A 24190-nucleotide genomic window follows, 5' to 3' on the forward strand; every position below is an offset into this window, starting at 1 on the left:
AACTCAGCTCAGCAACGACTTAGATGGCCTTGGAATTGAACTTCCCCATAGAGAGAGAAATAGAAAAGAGAGGACTGGAGCCTCAGTGATGCCTTGATGTGGGCCTTGTGAAAGCTGGAGCAGAGAAAACCCACCAGAATGCAGAACCACAAAGCTGTGACGTCATAAAGTGGACCACTAGGCTTACGGTAATTTGTTAAAATAACCACAGCAAACATTACAAAGTTCAAACTGACTCAACCTCAGAGGGTGCATTTTACTCACACAATAAAGAATCTGATATGGGGCAGACTGGGAGAGCATGGCAGCTCAGTGGCTTGATCCCATGGCCAGAGATCCAAATCCTTCCAGCCTTCTGCTCAGCCATCCTTGAGAGGTTAGCCAACTCCCCTTCAGTCTAGCAGACTAACCTTACTTTGGAATATACTTTTTTTAAAATTTTTATTTGACAGGCAGAGTTATAGACAGTAAGAGAGAAAGACAGAGAGAAAGGTCCTCCTTCTGTTGGTTCACTCCCCAAATGGCCACTATGGCCGGCACTTCGCTGATCCAAAGCCAGGAGCCAGGTGCCTCTTCCTGGTCTCCCATGCGGGTGCAGGGCCCAAGCACTTGGGCCATCCTCCACTGCCCTCCTGGGCCACAGCAGAGAGCTGGACTGGAAAAGGAGCAACTGGGACTAGAACCTGGCACCCATATGGGATGCCGGCACCACAGGCGGAGGATTAACCAAGTGAGCCACAGTACTGATCCCTGGAATATACTTTAAACCACTTTGCTTGCACCCTGAAATTAAATAGTTCATTAAGACTTGCTGCTATGACATGAGGCACATATGAAATTCCAGGCACAAGATGGCACCCTGCAGAATGACAAGCATTATTGTGGTGCTTTAAGATAACATAGTGGGGCCAGCAGTATGGGGCAGCCAGCTAAGCCAGCATCCCATTTGAGAGCTAGTTTGGGTCCTGGCTGCTCCATTTCCAATCCATGTCCTTGCTAATGCACTTGGTAAAGCAGAGGATGATGACCCAACTTCCTGGGCCCCTGCTGCCCCTGTGGGGAGACCCAGGTGGAGTTCCAGGCTCCTGGCTTCAGCCTGGCCCAGTCCCAGCCATTGCAGTCATTTGGGGAGTGGACATCAGATGGAAGATATATAGATATAGATAGATATAGATATGGATAGGGATAGGGATAGGTAAAAGGACAGGGATAGGGAAAGGGATAAGGATAGAGAAAGGGATAGGGATAAGGATAGGGAGAGGGAGAGGGAGAGGGAGAGGGAGAGGGATAGAGATAGAGATAGAGATAGAGATAGAGATAGAGATAGAGATAGAGACAGAGACAGAGACAGAAAGAGGTATAGGTATATCTTATACATATATAGACATAGACATAGACATAGACATATCTTATCTATCTCTCCCTCTTTGGGCCTGTACCTTCCAGATAAAGGAATGAAAAATAAAACAATGTACTGAGAATCCACACATGCCTGGTCCTGTGATGAGCATTATCAGGGTCACTGTTCAAGGGGATGCAGACTCAGCCCCTCCTCACTATACTCCTTCGTGAAGCTGAATTTCACACACCACGCGGTGCCTGGTCCCTGCCCTTTTCTCACGGGGTCACAGCTGCCCACTCTACACTCTCAGGCAGCAGCAAGCCAGGCTGCAGCCAGACACTCAAGTCTGCCGTCTTTTTCTTGCTTGCCATTCAGATCTGCGTGACTTCTGAAGACGAGCGAGACGGCTTCGTCAGAGTCCTCAGCGGGAAGAAAAGAGGCCTTGTCCCCCTCGACGTCCTAGAAAACATCTGACTGTGGGCCCCACCTCCTCGGGAAGGAGGAGGGCTCTGCTGCGATGCCCTGTGCCTCATCTCACACTGTGTCTCCTAGAGGAGCTGCTGCCCTGCCCCGCCCTGGCCCCCAAGGAACCAGAGACAAGACGCAAGGATCTGAGACCATGGGGCAACAGCCGCAAAGCAGTTTCTACGCTGCCCAAGATGGTGATGAGGCTGGGGCACCCGGGACAGAGCTGAGTGCCACACCTGGCCGCGGCGACGGGACTGTAAAATGCAGGCGTGTCCCAGGACTCGAGCCCTTCCCTTGCCATGTGGTGTCAGCTAACCATGCTGTGGCCCAGTGCGGGGTCCAGATCCATGTAGGCAATGTTATTCTGCTTCCAGACCTTCATCCTCTGTGTGGGTCACTCAGCAGCATCGCATCTCAGACCCCGAGCCGTCGCTCTGCAGAGCATCAGGAAGCCCTTCCCCGACTTTGCAGCTTCTCCTTCCCAGGCCCTCCACTCCGTGACCATGCTGTGCAGAGCAGCCAACTCCTGTCTCTTTCAGTCCCGTAAGTCAGTCCTGGTGTGTAGTGCACATGAGGGCAAACTGACAGCACCAAAGACCTGCCCTGCCCAAAGCCAGTGGACAAGCAGCCCCTCTTGCTGCTCAGGTTACGCACCGGGCAGATGCAGCAGCATCTGAGGCCCAGACCCCGGGTCAGAGGGTCGGGGGAGGTAAGGAGGGGCACAGGGCCCTTATTTATTGAAGATTACACAGCCCTTTCAGCTGTGGAGTCCTTGCTGGAAGCAGACAGGGAGAGAACATGGCCAACAGCCCCTCTGTCCCAGGGGGCAGCATGTTCTCTTCATGCCATCCTGCAAGACTGCCTTTGGAGGTTGGGTCCACCATGCAAGGAACCAGGAACATGGAGAGAAACTAAGGACACAACCTAAGAAATGTAGCCGAATCAGAATTCCTTCTTCTTTGGGGCAGTATACTATGCCCTAGCAGATGTAAAATGGAAAACCATCCTTACCGCTTCACCCGCTGAGGGTGAAGCCCATGTAGACAATTTAGCATCATCTAGGGGGATCTCTGTTACTCTGTACTTGTACTAATGTTTACAAGAATGCAATATACTGTGATGCCTTCCTCCTCAAGCCTCCCTCTAGCACCCAAACTTGCATTCTAGTTAGTCATCAAGGTGGTTCCACTCCAATTCACAGTGACCTTGGGGTCAAGGCCAGTTTGATCTCTTTTGTTACCAAGCAATAAATCACTAGAACCATTGGTTTCTAGAAGACGTAGTAGCTGCGTCCTGCGCATGTGAGCATTCTCTCCCAAACCAAAGCACGACCATCTGCGTCTCCTCCTTTGGTCTTGCTCGCATGCCGGTGGGAGCTGAGATGGATGGCTGCTGGCTTCACAGTAGTTTGGATGCCTTACTCTCATTTTAAAGCCAGCATCCAGAATGTCCCCCTCTTTTACAACACAGAAAATCCAAGGTACAGAGTCAAGATGGATTCTTTGAAAGCCAGGGTGAACATCATGACTGCCTTTCTGTAAAACTGAATGCCGCATACAAATCCTCTTTGCCTCTCATTCAATATTCCATTTAATAAAAACAACGCAGTGGCTGGAAGGAGCTTAACAAACATGTGTCTTGATCTCTTCTTTCTTATGCAAAATCCGCTGAAGTGTTTCTGTACAGTGGTGCCACATCCTATGAACATTTGTTTTGTGTTTAAAAAAAAAATCAGTTTGTTTTTTGAAGTTGAACACAAAGGGGATGCAAGAGCCAGCCTCCATTGTGATCTCCCAGCCATCCCTACCTCCTGATATTCTTGCCTTTCTGTAATGTGTTGCCTTCCCACATGCAATCAAGCAGTTCTCATGTGACCAAACAGAATACAACAGAAGCGGTTCTAACTGGCATCTGAGGCTAGGTAAAAAGAAAATTCTTAGAGCTTCCACCTTGGTCTTTTAGAACCCTGAGACACCATGGAAGGAGTTTATCTACCCCAAGTCCACCCTGCAGGGAGGACTGAGTAGGAAGACCATGCATTTCAGCAGCTAAGGTCCCAGACATCACAGCACAGATGAGACATCCCTGCTGAGCCCTTCCCAAGTTACATAGTTATGAAGAAATATATGTCAGGGTTTTTTTTAATCACTAGTTTTGCAGCAGTTTGTTATACAGAAATAGATAGCTGGGAGAACTGCTTTGTTATTTGAGCCAAAGTTAGAAGAAAAGAGTTCTTTCTGCATAGTAAGGCCAAGAAGATTTGTAAACATGAAGTATTGGCAGGTGATTGGCCCTCCAAATGCAGGGTGTCTGGACTCATTCAAACACAGGGGAAAACCGAGATGCTCCACCTGGCATGGACTGACAAAGCTGCCTCCCAACACAACAGACTTTACAAGGCCAGCTTTTCCTCCTTTCCTACCTATGTGCAGAAAGGACAAGAACAAGGAAAGCTTTGGCATACCAGAGCCTCGAAGGTCTCCCACACTCAGAAACCTCTGCAAGTCAGGCCACAGCTTGGAATGGAGATAAAGGAAGGAATACAGGAGACAAACTCTGGGAGGGACAGGGGAGGAGGGGAAAGTACTTATATGAAGAAAAAGTAGATGGGGAGAATATTCTGCATCATGTGGGAGAGTGGCCTTGTGCCCCCTCACTTCCTACCGGGCCTCCAGCAGAGGGATGCTATCCATCTAGCTAAGCCAGGGCAGCTGCCCTGCACTTCACCACCGACGTCACAGGGCTTGAGTCCATCACAGCCAACTTAGAGTGAAGAACTGATGGCGCCTTCCCAGGGCTCCATAAGGTGGCGAACAGAGAACTTCCTTCACCCTCCACCTGACCTCCACTGCCAACAGACTTCTCTGATACCTTTAGTGTGGACAGTGAGACTACAAAGACAGTCCATGTGTAGATGCCCAGGTGACTATCAATAGGGTTGATTGCACACAGTACTTTTGCCGTGCAATTACACACCAACACACACACACACACACACATCCATACTCCCATCAAGAAGAAACCAGCTGTAGAGTAGCATATTTAGAGTAACTGATAAAGGTGATACATAGTAAGAAATCACAAAGTGTCATTCTTCTTTGGTATAAAAGGGAGAAAAACAGCGAGAAAATCAACACGTATTTAAATATCCCACTGCCAAGTACTGCTAAAAGGTTAAAAAAATTTAATTAAAAAAAATAGAAAACATCCCTATGGTCCACTGGCACCAACTACTGATAAAAGATAATTTTAATTAAAAAAAAAAAAAAAAACAGAAAGCTGGTCTAGGTAACTGACTGTTCCAAGGACAGGAAAGCCAGAAAGGGAACGTAGCCAGGCATAAGCTAGAGCCAGCCCCAGTAGGGGAGGCAGCTCTGCTGTGTATTCAATCAGAAACTTAGATTTAGGTAAAGTGAGTCTGACTTCTGCATCCAGGACTCCTCACAGCCTTTACTCCATTGATTGTCTCGATGAATAACCAGAGATTTAGAACAGGGGAGCCTCTCCTGGGACAGCATTCCAAAGCACACTGCTTGGGAAGCCCTGCAGTGCAGAGTTCTCATATGCTAGGATCACCAACAAGCACACTGCCTCTGTGACCCCACTCTTCCTACATTCCGCAGAGACACTGCTGACACCATGGGGAAGGGCAAAGCACACACTCATCGGGATAATTAAGGCTGAGAGATGATCTACTCTGGAGTCTGAGTCTGTAGGGGAGTCAGGAGGAAGGGAACCCGTGCACCCAGGAGGGGAGCACTCAGGGAGGAGAGGGGCTTTGTGTACTCTGATTGACAGCTTTAGCAAACACCGATCGGCATGGAGTAGGCTGCTAGAAATCTGGGAATAAAAGAAAGTCCAGCATTGCCCAAAGAGCATCCCCAGGAAATTGAAAGAGCAGGTGTGTTCCACAGACTCAGCACAAAACAAAAACCCTTAAAAGCTAACTTGGGCAGAAAATTAAGACTAGCATAATGACATCCTGTAACCATCGCTTAGATTTTTCTCAGTTGCAGCTCTGTTACACTTTTATACAACACCTGATGTTTTGACTCTATGTGTTTTCTTGGCTTCCAATAAAATGTTGTAAAGCCTTCCATTTTCTTGTGGTAATAGAAATTTTAACTGTACCTCGAACTGTTAACAAGATTATAGCGATTTATTTTAATTATTCCCTTTTTTTTTTCATTTTTTGACAGGCAGAGTGGACAGTGAGAGAGACACAGAGAGAAAGGTCTTCCTTTTGCCATTGGTTTACCCTCCAATGGCCGCCGCGGCCGGCGCACCGCGCTGATCCGAAGGCAGGAGCCAGGTGCTTCTCCTGGTCTCCCATGGGGTGCAGGGCCCAAGCACTTGGGCCATCCTCCACTGCACTCCCTGGCCACAGCAGAGAGCTGGCCTGGAAGAGGGGCAACTGGGACAGAATCCAGTGCCCCGACCGGGACTAGAACCCAGTGTGCTGGCGCCGCAGGCGGAGGATTAGCCTAGTGAGCCGTGGCGCCGGCCTAATTATTCCCTTTTAAAACTGAAAAGTGACTTTTTTATCATTTCACTGTCCATTTGAATCAGCTACTGAACACCATCCATGTCTTCATGGAAGGCAGCACACACTGATGTCCTGAAAATACAACCCAGAAGAATACAAAACCTATTTCCAAGAACCAGGATGGACTTGCTGAGAATTTCTCCATCAAGCCTCACTGACTCAGGTGCTTGAGTTACTCACCAGATTCCACCTTTTTATGTGCATGGCAGAGCTTTCATTTGCTTATTAAGTCCTTTTACAGTTTCTTAAAAGTCTTGTTCCTAGTTTATTTACTTTTATGCTTTCATTATGATAAAATACAGGGCTATAAATTTTCCTCTGCGTTCAGCTTCGCCCATATTAAATGGCTGCTTCCATTTCTTTTTTTTTTTTTTTTTTTAAGATTTATTTATTTTAAAGGCAGTTACAGAGAGGCAGAGGCACAGAGGGAGAGAGATCTTCCATCCACTGATTCATTCCCCAAATGGTCACAACAGAATGGGCCTATCTGAAGACAGGAGTCAGGAACTTTTTCAGGGTTTCCCACGTGGGTGCAGGGACCCAAGGACTTCAGCCATCTTCCACTGTTTTCCCAGGCACATTAGCAGGGAGTTGGACCAGAAGTAGACCAGCCCTGATTTAAACCAGCACCCATATGGGATACTGGCACCGCACGCAGCAGATTTACCCATTACCTCACAGCACTGGTCCCCAAGTTTCAATTCATTTATAAATCTCTGTAACTACAGTTTTTGTTTCTCACTTGGATGTTTTATGTCATGTGTATGTGTCTGTATGTATGTATGTATTGTGTGTGTGTGTGTGGATGTGTAAGTAAACCACTGTGCCTTGTGGTAGAAAATATGGTCCATGTGATTTCTACTTTGAGGAATTAACTGGCATTTTAGTTTGTGCTCTAATACCTGATTGGTCTTTATAGATGTTCAATGGATACTGAGAAAACTCAGATCTGCAATATACAGTTCAATAGGTAACTATTAAATAAATCCTTAAAGTGCTCAGGTTATCTATCTTATTTATTTTTGGCAGTGTGCTCTTTCGGAAACAAGGAGATCAAGAGCAAGCAACAGCAGGGCTGAAATCAAAGACACCTTGCAAAGACCCCCAAGCCCTCCCCCAGAGACCGCCTGGGCAGGAGGAAGTGGCAGCCCATGCTCTCCACTACAGCCTCCCCTTCCACATTTAGCATGAATGACTCAACTCATTTCCTAAGAGAATATCCTAGAGCAAACTCTAAAGGAACCACTTACAAACGAAGAGATTCCAAAGATATTCCTGGAAACTTCAATTTTGAACCTAGAGAATTGGAGTCAGGGAGTTTTAACAGAAAGAAAAATTACAATGAAATCGGCAATCAGTGTTGAAATGCCATGAAGGTTTTTCTGAGAAACTCAAAGGACCTGTGAGTTCTTAATTATAAGGCACTGGATTTCTTTTCTTTCCTTCATGTTAGGTGGGGTAAGAAATGAAATATAACTCCGATTTTAATAATGATCCTGCAGGTACACAACCAAACCCCACATTGCTAGAGTAGACTGGGGGCAGTCTCACCCTGCTAAGAACACCACTGCATGACAAGAATCCATTTATTCTGACAACATTTCTGAATCTGATGAGCACTGTCCTCATTTTGCAGATGGAGAAATCGAAACTCAAAAAGATTAGGTCATCAGCCCAAGGCCACATAACTGGATAAAAGGCAGAACCCTGTTTTGAACCTCTAACAACGCCTCTAGTGTTCCTAAGTAATTGATGACTAGGAGGGTTTTGTCTGCAAAGCTAAATGTTGGAGCTATGTCAGTCAAGCAATAATTATTGCAAGTCTCATATCTTACAATACAGAGTACATTGTTATTATTGTCATGATGATATTTTTTATGGATTTATAACTTATTGTAGTAAAAGCATGCAGTTGTGCCAATGCCATCTTACTAAAGTGATCAGTTTAAGTTCATAATTGATCATAAAGATAGGATTAAGAGTCAAAGGGACCACAGAAACAAGACCAGTGTCTGCTAATAATAACTGATAGAATTAAAAAGGAGAGAATAGGGCCGGCGCCGCGGCTCACTAGGCTAATCCTCCGCCTAGCGGCGCCGGCACACCAGGTTCTAGTCCCGGTTGGGGCGCCGGATTCTGTCCCGGTTGCCCCTCTTCCAGGCCAGCTCTCTGCTGTGGCCAGGGAGTGCAGTGGAGGATGGCCCAGGTGCTTGGGCCCTGCACCCCATGGGAGACCAGGAAAAGCACCTGGCTCCTGGCTCCTGCCATCGGATCAGCGCGGTGCGCCAGCCGCAGTGCGCCGGCCGCGGCGGCCATTGGAGGGTGAACCAACGGCAAAAGGAAGACCTTTCTCTCTGTCTCTACTCTTTCTCACTGTCCACTCTGCCTGTCAAAAAAAAAAAAAAAAAAAAAGGAGAGAATCATCCAACATGGGAAACAGGATACACAGCAGACTCTTAGAATGCCAAATACCCTAAACAGCACTCTGGCCTCAGAATCAGCCCTTAAAGCATTCAGATCTGGCTAAGAAACCCATGAGAGTTTCTCAGGCATGGAAAGCCAAGACACTGTGGCAAAAAAAAAAAAACCTAAATGAAAGATCTCTGTGAGTGAGATCCCAGCAAGAAGAACGGGCCATCAAAGAAGGAGGTACTTATCTCTGAAGGGAGGAGAGAACTTTCACTTTGATTATGGCCTTGTCTAAATAAGGTCAGAGTTTGTGAACTCAAGAGGCTTCCATAGCCTTGGCAGCTCATGATGAGAGCCTCGGGTGATTACTGACGTCATAAACAAGTGTCAATTGTTAAATCAACAACGGGAGTCACTGTGCACTTACTCCCCATGTAGGATCTCTGTCCTTAATGTGTTGTACTATGTGAATTAACAGTAGTAAAACTAGTGTTCAAACAGTACTTTATACTTTGTGTGTCTGTGTGGGTGCAAACTGTTGAAATCTTTCCTTAGTATATACTAAGTTCATCTTCTGTATATAAAGATAATTAAAAATGAATCTGAATGAAGAATGGGATGGGAGAGAGAGCAGGAGAGGGGATGGCTCGCAGGTGGGAGGGAGGTTATGGAGAGAAAAACTGCTATAATCCAAAAGTTTTATGTTTGAAACTTATATTTATTAAATAAAAGTTAAAAAAGAAAAGCATGCAGTGATGTAGAAACTGTCACGAGAGGAGTTTGCATTACATTTAGGAGTTTCCTAGGGCCCAAGGTTCCTACACTTGGCCTTGCAGACTCAGAAATCTCACATATCAGTGTGCTGAGAACTCCATTTCCCAGAATTTACTAACCACAAAAGAAGTTGCATAAGCCCAGAAAGATAATTTATGAATCGATACTGAAAAACATATAGTCACCACGTTGATAGTGATGTGCTATCCCCTCGTACTGGGAAGTGCACTCAGTGAGTGTGGAGCTGGAGGCACGTCTGATGGCATCCAGCTGACATAGCCCGAGAGAACCAGGGGCACGATGAGACCACTTTGCTGATGGGATCCATCACGTTGGACTGCTATGGAACAGAACAGCGTCCAGTGCTTAAACGGCCACTGCTCCAATCTTACGCATTCTTCCATAACTGACTATCCTCTCCTCAGAGGCCCATCATGTCAGTCTTACCAAAGCTGGGAGTGACTCTTTGCAAAGTGAGCTTCAATTATCCTTAATCTACTCTCTGCTGATTACATTGTTCAATTTTCAAAAGGCAATTGAGGGGCCGGCGCTTTGGCGCAGTAGGTTAATCCTCTGCCTGTGGTACCGGCATCCCATGTGGGCACCGGTTCTAGCCCTGGCTGCTCCTCTTCCATTCCAGCTCTCTGCTGTGGCCTGGGAAAGCAGTGGAGGATGGCCCAAGTGCTTGGGCCCCTGCACCCACATGGGAGACCAGGAAGAAGCACCTGGCTCCTGGCTTTGGATCGGTGCAGCTCCAGCTGTTGCAGCCATTTGGGGGAGTGAACAACAGAAGGAAGACCTTTCTGTCTCTTTCTCTCACTGTCTGTAACTCTACCTGTCAAATAAGTAAAATCTTTTTTAAAAAGGCAATTAGGGCCTCATCTGGGGGGCACCATATCACAGCTGCAGTGTGTACCACCTACAAGACTGGTGAGCATAGGCCGGCGCCGTGGCTCAATAGGCTAATCCTCCGCCTAGCGGCGCCGGCACACCGGGTTCTAGTCCCGGTCGGGGCGCCGGATTCTGTCCCGGTTGCCCCTCTTCCAGGCCAGCCCTCTGCTGTGGCCAGGGAGTGCAGTGGAGGATGGCCCAGGTGCTTGGGCCCTGCACCCCATGGGAGACCAGGAAAAGCACCTGGCTCCTGGCTCCTGCCATCGGATCAGCGCGGTGCACCGGCCGCAGCGCGCCAGCCGCGGCGGCCATTGGAGGGTGAACCAACGGCAAAGGAAGACCTTTCTCTCTGTCTCTCTCTCTCACTGTCCACTCTGCCTGTCAAAAATAAAAAAAAAAAAAAAAAAAAAAAGACTGGTGAGCATAACACGACATAGTGAACAGACGAGACGTGGCCATGTCTCAGAGTACCTAAATCTGGACACGGTGAAGACTCGGATTCAAGACTTCCCATTTCAAGACGTGGCTTTTTCTGTGGCCATTACAGAGTACTTTGGCTTGAGTGTGTCCCCCAAAGCTCCTATGTAGGAAACTGATACCCAATGCAGTGGTGTTGGAAGGAAGAGCCAGATGGGAGGTAACTGGGTCATGAGGGCTCTCATGCCTGGCTTAACACTGTTACCATGTTCTCACGCTGTGTCCTCTCCTTGCCCTTCCCCCCTCCTCCATGAAACAATAGCAAGAAGGGCCACAGTAGAAGCCATCACCTTGATACTGGAATTCTCAGCCTCCAGAACCATGAACCGATAAACTTATCTTTGTTGTAAATTCCCTAGTGGGTGGTACTCTGTTAGATTAGCATAAAAAGGACTAGGACACACGATTATCATTTTTGCAGCAAAATCAACAGATACTTGTTGGAAGCCACTGGGGGAAACTGGAACCGCACAAGGAATGCAGAAAGCGTGTCATGAGTGCGCAGGTGAAAGGGTGCCGCGACCTGCAAGAGCACGCTGGCGCTCCACCGCTGCCCTTAGGAGCAGGCTCCACCCAAGACCAAAGCTCTCAGGCTTATCAAGGGCCTCAGTTTCCAAAATAAAAATTGCAGATTGGAAGTGACAAGCCAGCTTATTTTTTTTAGATTTATTATTTGAAAGGGGAAGTTACAGAGAGGGAGAGGGAGAGGCAAAGAGTGAAGTCTTCTACCAGCTGGTTCACTTCCCAAATGGATGCAAAGGCCAGAACTGGGCTGATCCAAAGCCAAGAGGCAGGAGCTTCTTCCAGTAGTAGTGAGTAAAGGGGCCCAAGCACTTCCACTGCTTTCCCAGGCCATTAGCAGGGATCTAGATAGGAAATGGAGCAGCCAGGACCTGAACCGGTGCCCTTACACGATGCAGGCACTGCACATGGAGATTTAACCCACTGCACCACAGCGCTGGCCGAAACAAGGCAGCTTCTGAGCCCTTTCTGTTTCTGTTTCCCAACACGAGAAGCACTTTAGTTTCACTGGAAGTTATAGACTATGAGGGAGGGAATTTTGTGGAGGTGAGGAGGAGATATACTTGGTGGCAACAATGTAACGTTTTTGACTTTTGAGCTCAGATGTTGACAACAGCACGCTCCCTTCACTTTGGAGTGTTGACTATTTGAGCAATATTAGCATCCCAGAGGAAGACTGGGTGCTGACAGATGAGAGGAGCTGATAAGGAAGAGGGGATGAGGTTGGGCGGAGGCAGGGTCCTGGGGATGGATGGGGGGGCACGTACTCCTTTATGCCACATCTCATTCCAAGCAGAGTTCATATTCATATCACTGGAGAAATGGCCGGTCCAGATAAGAATCTATCCACATACAGCCTTATCCCTTCTACACCAATACCGAAGATGAAGACCCCAGAATTGATTTTTCATGGAATGACAAAAAGCAAAATGGAAGCAAATACACAAACATCTCCACGGCCAGAAGAACAAAGATTTGCGATTTGGGCCACATCCCTATCATACACACAATGTGTATAGAGACCCAAGCAGTAAGCTGGGTGTCCCCAGCGCTACCACCATTGCTTGATCTCTCTGCGGTCACAGTGGGGAAAGCTGAAACCTTCAACACTAGCAAGGTAGTTTATGACTCTTGAAAACATGTGATATTAAAACCATAAAATTCAGTGTAATGAAGCAGTGCAAGGCAGACCCCGCTGAGCCCATGCTGGAAATAAATCTGGGCGCGTTCGGGAAACATTTGTCATACTCAGAGGAGAGTCAACCATCTGAGCAGTATCGCGTGCTCAGCAGAAAGAGAAGTGGGGCGGGGGGGGGGGGCAATGATTCTGTTAGGAAGCAGAGCGGGACTCAAGTGAGGGTGCAGACGGGGCACCCAGCAGGGTAGGAGAGGGCAGCACCAGGCACTGGAGCGAGACCAAGCAGGCTGTTATCTCTCAGAACCCTTAGGGAGGGCTCTGTGTCTGCTGGGGAAGCGATACTCCCAGAGCCCTCACTTAGAGGGTGCAACCTCAGTGGACCAGCCACAGCAACAAGAGATGGACACCAAGCTGACTGCTTAGAAGGGCGGAGCCTCCTCCCTGCAGGGCTCTAGTTCAGCTGAAGAGGCTGCGTCTCCTGGAACCCTGGAGAAAAACCCCTCGTGCCCCACCCCAGGGAAAGCCATGTGGGACTTCTGATCTCCACAACTGTCAGCAACTAAATCTGCATTGCTTAAGCCACTAAGTTCGTAGCCTTTGGTTACAGCACTGATGGGAAGTAGACAGCATCACACTGTCAGCTGGGAAGGCAGAGAGACGATGGGAGAAACTGAACTGAGCCCAGAGCCCCATGGCTGTGCATGAAGACGGCTGCGAAAGATGAACAGGTTAGGAACAAAGACAGGTCTCCCAAAACGCAGAAAAGGCCAACCAAAGAAAACGGGAAAACGCCAACAGCAGGACAGTAACGTGTGACCAACATAAGAAAGCAATGACTTCTCGCCTCTCGAGGATGAGAGAGAAGAGTGGGGAGAGTTTCCTCAGTGTGACCAAAAGTACATCAAGACTGCACCGCCCCAGGCCACCTGGACCCCATACTGAGGTAGAGCTGCAGCATGAGCGCGCGTGCGTGCGTGCACACACACACACACACGCACACACACCACTCATTCACAGATGGGATTCATACTGAACCCTGATGAAGACGTAAGCAGTGGTTTGTCCTCGGATTCAGCCGGTTGATTTCAAAGCTATTCCCTGCCTGTTTTTTACGAGAAGCAAAATCACCTTGCCTGTCCTGGGTGGAAGGCATCTCCGTGGTCCTCTCTCTTTTAACCCTTTCCTCCCCCACTGTCGCCATCACTACTTCCACCACAGACCTTATGACAACTCAGAAATAATCCAGCCTCCTTAAGGAAATAGCCTCTTCCTCAAGTCTTACACATTTCATAGCATCAGGGGATAAAGAGAAAAAAAAAAAAAGAAATTTTTTTGCTCCTCCCCAGTCCCATGCCTGCTGGACAAGAAGGGTGGATTTTGGTCCCAGTGGCTTGCAGCTTTGTGTGATAAGGAGTTGCAGGCCAGCTCGCAGGCTCACAGGGGGGTTCTTATCAGATGATAAGGAGATGGTTAGATAACGAGCATTTCCACTCTGGGCTGTCTACAATTTGCTTCCCAAGTACACTTTATATTTCGAGACAGATCAGTCATTACGCAGCCATGAGTCATTGATAACACGTGAGAGAAAATGATGTCTAATCAAGATCACATTGCAGAGAACAAGGAGACTTAACTCGCTAGGGCGGTAAGGTAGGAAGAAACCGAAGAGGTTTATGGCACATCGTGCAATGTGAGTGAAACCTAACATCTTTAGGGGCTCTACCTGAGGTTGGAGTGAAAAAAGAGTTCGCTTTGAGACAGCTGAAAAGAAGAGGAGGCACTCTCAGAAGCCAGAGAGAGAGGCAGGCAGGAAATGAGGGAGACCAGTCACTGGGCCGAGCCCGCGGCCATATAGGGCAACAACGAGAGGTGCATGGCGGGGCGGCAGGGTCAGCCAGCCTGCTTGGCAGCGTCTCGCTGGCACCGTGTGCTCACAGCTCCTCCATCGCTGCAAAGCCTTTTTTGGCGGTGGTTCTTCCTGGAGTCGCCCTCAAAGGCAGAATCACCGCTGTGCATGCTGTGACCGCCCTGCACAAAGCCCGCCGGTGGCCACCCCAGGGCTGTAGATGCCGCCTAGCCTGGGCAGTGGCACCTATTCTGCAGGCCCCAGCCCAAGCTCAGCTCCCCTGAAACTGCAGGGCCCTGCCAGAACCACTTAGTTGGCAGTGTTCCCTTCGTGTTTCACTGGTGGGGGTGTTTTTTTTAGTTTCTTCCAGTGAATAGATGCTAAACTTCAAAATGTTAGGCTTGATTGCCTTGGAGCAGGAAGCCCAAGGAAACTGGACAAGCTGGAAGTGCCACAGAGTATCGGCCTGGTCAGAAACATCCCTAGCCGGCACTGCCCTTGGCAGCAGGCTCCCCCACCTCTTAGCACACGCGGGGAGTGGTTCAAGATGACCATGCCCTCTGCCTCTAGGAGGTTAGGTCCATCAGCAAAGACACCAAGATAGAGATCAGATTCCAGACCTGGACCGGAGACCTGATTACGCCCTGGTCCTTGGCAGGGAACCACAGGCCTGGCCCAGTCACAAGGTGAGGGTGTGATGTTACAGACCCGTCGCCACCTTTGCAGAAACAACTTGAACAGTACCTACTGACAGGGCTGCCCCCGCCAAGACCCCTCTGTGCATCTCCCCTACTCATTTCCCTTGCTTTTACAGACAGCACAGGTCGGGTCAGGCATCAGGAGGAAGCATTTGCATTTTATCACTTCTAAGTCTTAAATTATGAGTGGTGTGAAAAGTAAAATGTATTGGCCAGTGCTGCAGCTCACTAGGCTAATCCTCCGCCTGCAGCACCGGCACACTGGGTTCTAGTCCCGGTCAGGGTGCCGGATTCTGTCCCGGTCGCTCCTCTTCCTGTCGAGCTCTCTCCTTTGGCCAAGGAGTGCAGTGGAGGATGGCCCAAGTCCTTGGGCCCTGCATCCACATGGGAGACCAGGAGGAAGCACCTGGCTCCTGGCTTCGGATCAGCGCGGTGCACCAGCCGCAGCAGCCATTGGGGGGGGGGGGTGAACCAACAGAAAAGGAAGACCTAAGAAAAAAATAATAAAAAAAAGAAAAAGTAAAGTATATTGAATAAGTCCAGGTCTTCAATTAAATGAGAAACCGGCACTCTAAATCAGGACCTGTAAGCCTCTCACCCAGGCATTCTCGCAAACTACAGCGTCGTGATTCGGAGCAGGGGTGAGCTGCAGAGCTCAGGTGAGGAGGGATCTAGTCTGGCTCAACACTCAGGAGCTGCATGAAAGTCACAGCCCATTTCCTCAGCTGTGACCCGTGCAGCAAACAGTGCCCACCCCCTGGAGTTGCTCAGACAATTAGACAGAAAGGCTGAGCGTCAGTTAGGGCACCTGCTAGGCACTTGAGAATCATATCTCCATAAATGCGTGCCATGTGTGTTGAGAGGAGTCCTCTCTGAACCCACAGCCCATGATAATCACTTGCTCTCAAGCCTCTGCCTCCTGCCAGCACTTCCTATCTTGTTCTGTTTTGCAATCTGGCTGCTGCCTGTCCCTCCCTCTTACTAGATTACAGACAGTCTGAGGAAGGAAGAAGTCTTTTTCTCAATGTCAGCAACACCCATTTGTGGCCCACGTGGCTGAATACTTTGCTAGCACTCAGCACATTTCTCTACGTATAGTAACGGGATGATGATTGGTTTGGGGATTAAACTGAATACATAGTGAACATAGAGGAACCAGCTGCAGCCTTTTCATCCCTTGAACTCTAGGGAGCGTTACCTGCAGTCTCATGTCCATAGCCTCAGAAAGTCCACGGATTCTCTCGCATTCGCTAGAATTTCCGAGACTTGCGCTCTGAGCCCTCCCCTGTTCCCATGCCCTTGCAAGCTGCTTCTGACTGCACTACCTCAGGATGGAGGCAGAACTCCGGAACTCAGGGTTCTACCATGATTTATAAGATATCCACTCCCATAAATCAAGCGCTGTGTCTGGAAGACTTGACCTGACCGTGACAGCAAGGAGGTCCCGGGAGGAGCCCTAGCACTTAGCTTGCTACCACCTCCCTGCCCCTCTGAGCTCCAAATTCCCCTCATTCGCTCCAGCAGCACATTGGGGCTCCTCTCTTCACTTTGCGTATATACTCAACCCCTCCAAAATTTCAACAGGACCTGGGATCTCCCTTTTGACAAAATCTACTACTCCCAAAGCATGCAGATGACAGTCAGAATGATAAATCATACAAATGCCATCTTTAACTCCTACAAAACCCTCTTTGGAGAACAATGAATTGGAAGAGCTCCAAGGGTTGTTCCCGCAAGTCCCTCGCCCCAGCACCTGCCTTGGCACACCCACGTCCACCTTCAGCTTCTCAGGACACTTCTCACACACTCTCATAGCACGACTTGGCGAGCCAGTGGGAGTCTCCCTGCTCCACGTTCACGTCATCATTTTAACACCTACCTCCAACGACTCACTAGTCCATCACCTCGGCTGACTGGTGGTGTGGGTGCAGTGCAGGCTTATTGGACTGCCTTCCTCTCATGCTGAACACAAAGTGATTCTTGTTGGGTTTCTGGTTTGAGGCTTGGACAACTACAGCAAACAGGCAACTTCTGGACAGCCCCCTTTCTAGCACACACAGACGAGGCCCAGTGGGGGCCTCTTGGGGACTGCACACTCTTGGAGAAACAGGAAGCATGGCCCTGACCAAACAGCAGACACAGGATGGCCTGAAGCTCCATGAATTTACTGCACAGTAAGTGCCTTTTTTAAAATAATGTTTCTGATTCCTCCTTAACCTTTGTATTCTTCAGTTCCCAGGAGAGTCCCAGCCCTGAATGCATTTGGCCTTCCTTCCACACCAAGTCAGCTACTATCAGTTTCCTTCTTACACAATCTTTCTTCCAAGGAGTATAATCGGTTTCATAAGTACACGGGAACAGTGACAACATTATTGGCTCTTATATAAGTCTAAGGCTCTTTTGAATCTAATTGTGTACTCTAAATTATATCTATAAATTATATCATCCTTTCATCTTCATTTTATTTACATTACCACTGGATCACAGAAAAGAACATACACAGTAAAATGCCAAACACTGAACCTGTGGAGGCAACTCTTAGTGTTTGATAATACAGGGAGCAGAGCATAGAATTTTGTTTTTTAAAGCACACAACCTAAGTTCAAATTCTGATCTAATTCCTTGCCAGCTTATGGCCCTGAACAAATTACTTAACCTTTCTGCGCCCCCAAGATAATAATGCCCAGCAGGAAAGACTGTTGAGAGACTTCAGGGAGATGTTTATGCTATGGTGCAGTCTGTGGTATAGGGAAGGTCCCAAGTGGCTTGCTGTTGACCCCAAGAGTAGTAGTACCCTATCAAGATGCTGTTGCCCTACTATAAGCTTCAGACCAAGAAGACTGTATCCTCTTGAATGGTAAATATTTCCAGAAATCCTTTGCCGAGTATATGAACATTTAACAAGCCAGCATAGGAGGTGCTGAGTCCATCCTTGATCCTCTGCTTGCCTGGACACCAGTGCGGAGCACAGGGGACTAGGGATTGGCCCACACTCCTGTTGACAGACCACTGCCTCCTTCAAGAGCTATGGGCAAAATTCTTTATGCTTATATGGTCCCTATGTCTGCAGCACTCAAAGCATTCTTCCAGAGATTAAATCAGGGCTTTCCTATGACCCTAGTTAATAAATGTCAAGTCTTCTATGTGAAAGCTCAGAATATCCTTTTGAGGAAGGTGGCTGACATCCTTATCTTCCACACAAATAAACTGAGGCATGGAGGGGATAAATCAGAGGGCTTGTTAAAGATTCTTCACCCCTTATGTGTACACTTTTGGTTTGTATGTGAAGATCAGAATTTCATGGGAGTGCACAGCGTGTCAGCACAGACTCCCTGGGGAGCACAGTGTGGCTTCTTGCAGCAGGCAGCCCACTGCCCTCCTAACATGGCTGGGAGTGTTTCGGGACTTGGGGGTAGGGTGCGTGTACTGAGGCAGGCCTTCCTAGGGTGAAGAGTCCGAGTCAGGGAGATCAGCCCAAGCAAATAAGCCAGAACTGCAAAGATGCAGTTATGACACCTGTCGTGGGAAACATGAAGCTCCTGTTTGGGACCAAGTTCCTAGGGCAACAGTGAGCCTCTCCTCAGGAGGAAGGTAGAGCTCGACAGGGACCAAGGAGGGGCTCTGTGCCCAGCGAAGGGCGCAGTGCCCTGGGCAGCAGCTGCAGGAGGACAGAGGCCCACCCTGCCAGCTTGACAGGAAGCAGCAGAGAGCTGTCCACCAGTGGACCCTTGGGGGCCATCTCCCTGCATCCTGTGGCTGGCTTTCTCAGACGAAGGACCCTCTGCCTCTTTGTCCTCATTACTTAGAGAGAAAAAAGCCGCTAACATTTAGTGCCACCCACTAAGTGCCCAGGTTTTAACTACTTTAATGGGATAATGCCTCTCTTGGGGGACAGCACTGAAGCGTTTGGAGCCTTCTCTCTGCCAGTCACTGCACTATCCACTTTCACACAATCATGTCTTTTCATTTGCATCTCTCTCTCATCTTGGCACTGTGGGCTTTGCTCTAGGATATCACAGTGAAGCTGGGAAAACTCTCCCAGGGTTCCTTTCCCTGAAGGTTCCACGTGCGTGTAGGCTGCAAGGGAAGCCTTGTGTGAGATGTGAGAAGTGGAAATGCCTTGCGCGCTAAAGGTCAGTGGGAGGCACAGGTGCTGTGCAGCTCACGCACAGGGGTCCCAGCAGCTCCTGTGGCCCCTGCTCTGTCTCCTCCTCCAGCTTCTCCACGTGCCCCTGTGATGTCCTGGTGAAGGACTCCATCTTCCTCTGCATGGCAGCCACAGTACCAAGTGTGCAGGTGGACAGACGTGGGTTCCAGGCCATCCTGGCAGGTTCCATTTGGTGTTTGCTTTAAGCCACACCCACAGATCTTGCCAACAACTATCCTGGCTAACCTGATGCTACTTTAGGCCCAAGCTAGATGAAGAAACCACAACCCAGCACAGACCCCACCACCAATTTAGAGTCAAACCCTTACCAAAACGTCTGTACATTACCAACAGCAGCTGGGCTTCTTTCAAACCCTGAACAACGCACAAGCATTGTCTCATTTAACCTTCACAACAAGGCCGGCAAGGGTGGCCCCTGGCTCACAGAGTCAAGACGACTGTCCAGTGTCAAGTAGTGAGGAGGTGGTGAGAGTGGCCCCCGAACACAGGCCTTCAGAACCCAGAACACGAGTGTCAACCCGTTACTCATTACTCCTTACTTCCACACAGTCCAGCTTCTGTCCTCACCACCTTTTTATGTAAGGAGAGCGTCCTTAACACGCTGAAAACTTTTCTTCGGAGGACTCCTCCATGCTTCTCCTGAACTTGTCTAAAGTCCCTGATACTTTTCTTTCTTTCAGCTGTCCAAAGGTTGTTTTCCTGGTTCCTTTACCCGCTTCTCTTGGGTGTTATCTAACACAAGTAGGCACACTGGTGAGCACGTGCACATAAACCTGCACACAAAGGTTTGACCAGGACATCCAAGTGTCAAATTGCATGCTGCTTGTATAGACACACTGCCTGCTCAACAGTTATCCATCAGCCCCTTATGCCAACCCAGACCTCTGCCATCTCCCACCGGCGGCTCCCAGGGCCCTGCCCCTGCTGCCCTCTCATGGTAAAATAGAAGCAGGCAAGCGTAAGGCACACAGGGGAACAGGCAGGACACAGAAGAGAAGAGAGGAAGCTGGCAAAATCGCTGAGGTGCAGGGCAGAACCCAGGGAAACCTTCTGAGACTGAAATAAAATACCACAGAAAAGGAATGCTTAGGATGTTTTTACAGCCTTTACAAAGACAGAAAGGCCATAAGTCAGGGATATAAAGGAGAAAAAAAAAGTACAAGTTTCTCAGAGAAGAGCAATGAGAAGGACCACAGCAGGATTACTGGTGGAGCTGAGAGACAGATCCAGCATCAGGAGCTGCAAATTCAGAGGGGAGTGGTCACCAGGAAGGAATGGTCAAGTTCCTGGCAGCTTTGCTAAGTTGAGAAACATGGACTGTGTGTATGAATGACCTCAGCCACCCCTGCCTTCTCCCCTACAGAGAACAGCGTCTGAGAAGACTGGCCATGGACATGCCTTTCATTGGAAAATCGCCTGGGAAAGAGAAACTGCAATTTTTCAAGAATGAGATAGGGTCTTAGGCCTGTTTTTCCACATACTTACTATGTGAGAATCGTAAACACCAAGAAGAATAACAATAAAATTCAAACCAGATCCAGAAATAAAATTTAGCTTTTTGAACTCAATAAATCTGGTCAACCTTTGAGAGGAAAACTTTGTTGACCAGAAATGTATGGAAGCAGGACTGGTGCTATGGCGTAGCGAGTAAAGCCGCCACCTGCAGTGCCTGCATCCCAAACGTGCGCCAGTTCAAATTCTGGCTGCTCCACTTCTGATCCAGCTCTCTGCTATGGCCTGGGAAAGCAGTGGAAGATGGCCCAAGTCCTTGGGGCCCTGCACCCGCGTGGGAGACCCGGAAGAAGCTCCTGGCTCCTGGCTTCGGATCGGCACAGCTCCAGCCACTGCAGCAACTGGGAGGTGAACCAGCAGATGGAAGACCTCTCTCTCCACACTTGATCTTAGCCAAAAGGCCGAGAAGCAATGACCTCTCTCTCTCTCTCTCTCTCTCTCTCTCTCTGCCTCTCCTTCTATCTCTGTGTAACTCTTTCAAATAAATAAAGAAATCTTTAAAACAAAAAGGCATGTATGGAAGCATTCAAAAAAAGAGGCATTAAAAAAAAAAGGAAACTTGCAAGACTTAAATGCAGTGGTCTTAGACCCAGGAATTCTATTTCTGAATCTCATAAATGGAAAAATATTAAACACAGAAACAGCTTTTTGCCCAAAGTTAACAAGTGCTACTTATAATAGCATAAAATTGGAAATAGTATATATATGGGGCAAGATGGAATGGTTCTATAATAATATAAACAAACAATGCAGTGGTGCCTCTGTGTTACAAAATATGAGGCTATTTATCTATTATTTCAAAGACAGGGACAGAGAAACACAGAGCAAGACAGAGACAGACGGACAATTTCCATCTGCTAGCTCACTTTCAACTGCCTGCAACAGCCAGGGCTGAGCCAGATCAAAGCCAGGAACCAGAAACTCAGGCTGGGTCTCCCACATGGGTGGTACTTGAGCCATCACTTACTCCAAGGCTGCACAGTAGTAGGAAGCTGGAATAAGAAGCAGAACCAGGACTCGAACTCAGGTACTTAGACAAGGAATGTGGGCTGTCCAAGCAGAGTCTTAACCGCTCCACCACATGTCAGCAGCACTGCAGGAGTTTTTTTAAAAATGAAAAACTGTGTGTGTGTATGTGTGTGCAGGGACGGAGAGGGGTGTGGAAGTGGAGGAGGGAGGGAGAGAACAATAAAAAAAAAAAAAAAAAGTTGGTAAGTGAAAAGAGAAGGTTTACCATGCAAGGTCAAGCGTGTGCTCACTTTGGTGAGTCTCTCTGTGGGGACTGGTCATCTAGGATTGCACATGTAGATATCTAGGAAAAGTCTAGAAAGAAGCACTGCACACCATTACCTGGGGATAAGGAGAATAAAACAAGAAAGCCAGGGCATTCGTTTTCCTCATTTATATACTTCCAAATTTCCTGGATGTTTTTACTTTACAAGCAGAAACCCATTACTAAAGTGTGTTCACCCCGACCACCATTCACCTCAGAAGCTGCTCTTGCAATAGACTTCATTTCCCCACACCTTCTTGGGGCTGGAGGCTGCCATGTTAGCCACAGAATGAATCCCAAAATGCAAACCACTTCTCAGTCAAGACTTTTCAGGGACGCTGGGCCACTCCCACGCCCTCTTCCTCCTTTCACCAGCAAGGCCCTAGGTACAATAGCCCAGGCTCAACCACTTGCGGAAGGCCCTAGTGGATGTTGGAGCTACAAGACAGAAGAACCTGCGTCCCTAAATTATCATGTGGAGAAAATCACCTGTCTTTTTTTAGCATCTTCCTGGACCTGTTACATGAACAAGAAATTAACTTGTTTGAATCACGACATTTGAGCCTGTGTGCCTTCCATAGCTAATTACTTTTTTGGAATTCATTTATTTATGTATTATTTATTTATTTATTTTTGAGGGACAGAGAGGTAGAGACAAGAGACAAGAGATAGAGAAATCTCTCATTTGTTGGTTCACTCTCCAAATCCCTGCAACATCTAGGAATATGTCAGGCAAAAGCCAGGAGCCAGAAACTCAATCTGGGCCTCCCACAGGGTGGTGAGAACGCAAGCACTTAAGCCATCACCTGCTGCCTCCAGGGTACACGTTAGCAGGAAGATGAACTGGGAGCAGAGCTGGGACTTGAATCCAGGCACTCAGATATGGGATGCAGGTGCCCAAGCACTGTCTTCATTGCCATGGAAATGCTCACCCCTATACAATATTACTTTTGCTGAAGGACTTTTCATTGCGTTTTCTATTCTGAGGTTGTTATAGGTTTACATGCATTTGTAAGAAATAACACAGAAAAAGTCCATTCACCTTTTACCCAATTTTCCCTAGTGAAATTCTAATTTCTCCCAGTGATAAACCCTTACACACCACAGAACAGCATCACAAGATGTTAACATTGATAGAGCCAAGGCAGGAAGCATTGCAATCAAGACTAGAATTCCTCAGGTCACCCTTGCCCCCACATCCAACTCCCTTGAATCTGAAATCCCACTGTAACTCCTCACAACCAATCATCTGCTGTTCAAGTCTAGAATTTCTAGAATCATCTAGAGGATATTACATAAATGGAATAATGAAGTACACAGCCTTTGGGGAATGGTTTGCCTTCACTCTGCATATCTGCATAACCCTCTGGAGGTTCGTCCAGGTTGTTGCATTGACCAATAGTTTCTGATTTTTTCTTATTGCTGAGTAGTATACTATAAACCAGATAGTCATTCTTCCATTGAAGAACATTTGGATCATTTCTAGTTTTTTACTATTATGAATAACAGTTCTATAAACATTCATGTAAAGGTTCTGTGTGAACACAATTATTATTTCTCTAGGATAAATGCCTGGGTGTGCTACTGTTGGGTCTTGTGGTAGTACCATTTTTTAAGAAATTGCCTAGGGACCGGCACTGTGGCATAGTGGGCTAAGCCCCGTCTGCTGCACCACAATCCCATATGGGGTTCATGTCCCGGCTGCTCCTCTTCAGATCCAGCTCTGTGCTGTGGCCTGGAAAGCAGTGGAAGATGGTCCAAGTGGTTGGGCCACTATAACTGCATAGAAGACCCAGAAGAAGCTCCTGGCTTTGGATAAGCTCAGCTCTGGTTGCCGTGGCCATTTGGGTAGTGAACCGGCAGATGGAAGATCTTTTTCTCTTGTCTCTCCTCTCTGTCTGTAACTTTACTTTTCAAATAAATAAATAAAATCTAAAAAAGAAAGAAAGAAAGAAAAAGAAACTGCCTAATAGTTTTCCAAGGGGGTGGGACCATTTTATACTTTATATCCTCACCCAGTAACGAATAAGTGATAGGGTTTCTCTGCATCCTTTTCAGGGTCTGGTGTGGCCCTGCTTTCTGTTAGCCATTCTGATAGCTGTCTAGTGGCATTTCATTGTAGTTTT

The 24190-nt window shown here is 47.9% G+C and overlaps 1 protein-coding gene and 2 long non-coding RNA genes across 28 annotated transcripts in view; 2 read left to right on the forward strand and 1 right to left on the reverse strand.

The window, feature by feature from the left end:
* STAC (SH3 and cysteine rich domain) overlaps positions 1-3440 on the forward strand; it is a 146230-nt gene extending 142790 nt beyond the window's left edge. For all 3 annotated transcript variants that reach the window (XM_051858945.2, XM_002716238.5, XM_070072956.1), the window contains one exon: positions 1718-3440. In XM_051858945.2, the coding sequence (XP_051714905.1) occupies positions 1718-1816 (99 nt within the window). In that variant the 3' untranslated portion in view covers positions 1817-3440. The remainder of the gene's footprint in view (positions 1-1717) is intronic.
* LOC103350379 (uncharacterized) overlaps positions 1-24190 on the reverse strand; it is a 547263-nt gene that overhangs the window by 517475 nt on the left and 5598 nt on the right. The gene's annotated exons all lie outside the window — the stretch shown is intronic.
* Positions 17165-21300, forward strand: LOC138849414 (uncharacterized). Its single transcript, XR_011388276.1, has 2 exons — positions 17165-17285; positions 20643-21300. It is a non-coding gene; the product is annotated as an uncharacterized lncRNA (long non-coding RNA).

This window comes from Oryctolagus cuniculus, chromosome 4 (assembly GCF_964237555.1).
Source record: "Oryctolagus cuniculus chromosome 4, mOryCun1.1, whole genome shotgun sequence".
Classification (NCBI taxonomy): domain Eukaryota; kingdom Metazoa; phylum Chordata; class Mammalia; order Lagomorpha; family Leporidae; genus Oryctolagus; species Oryctolagus cuniculus.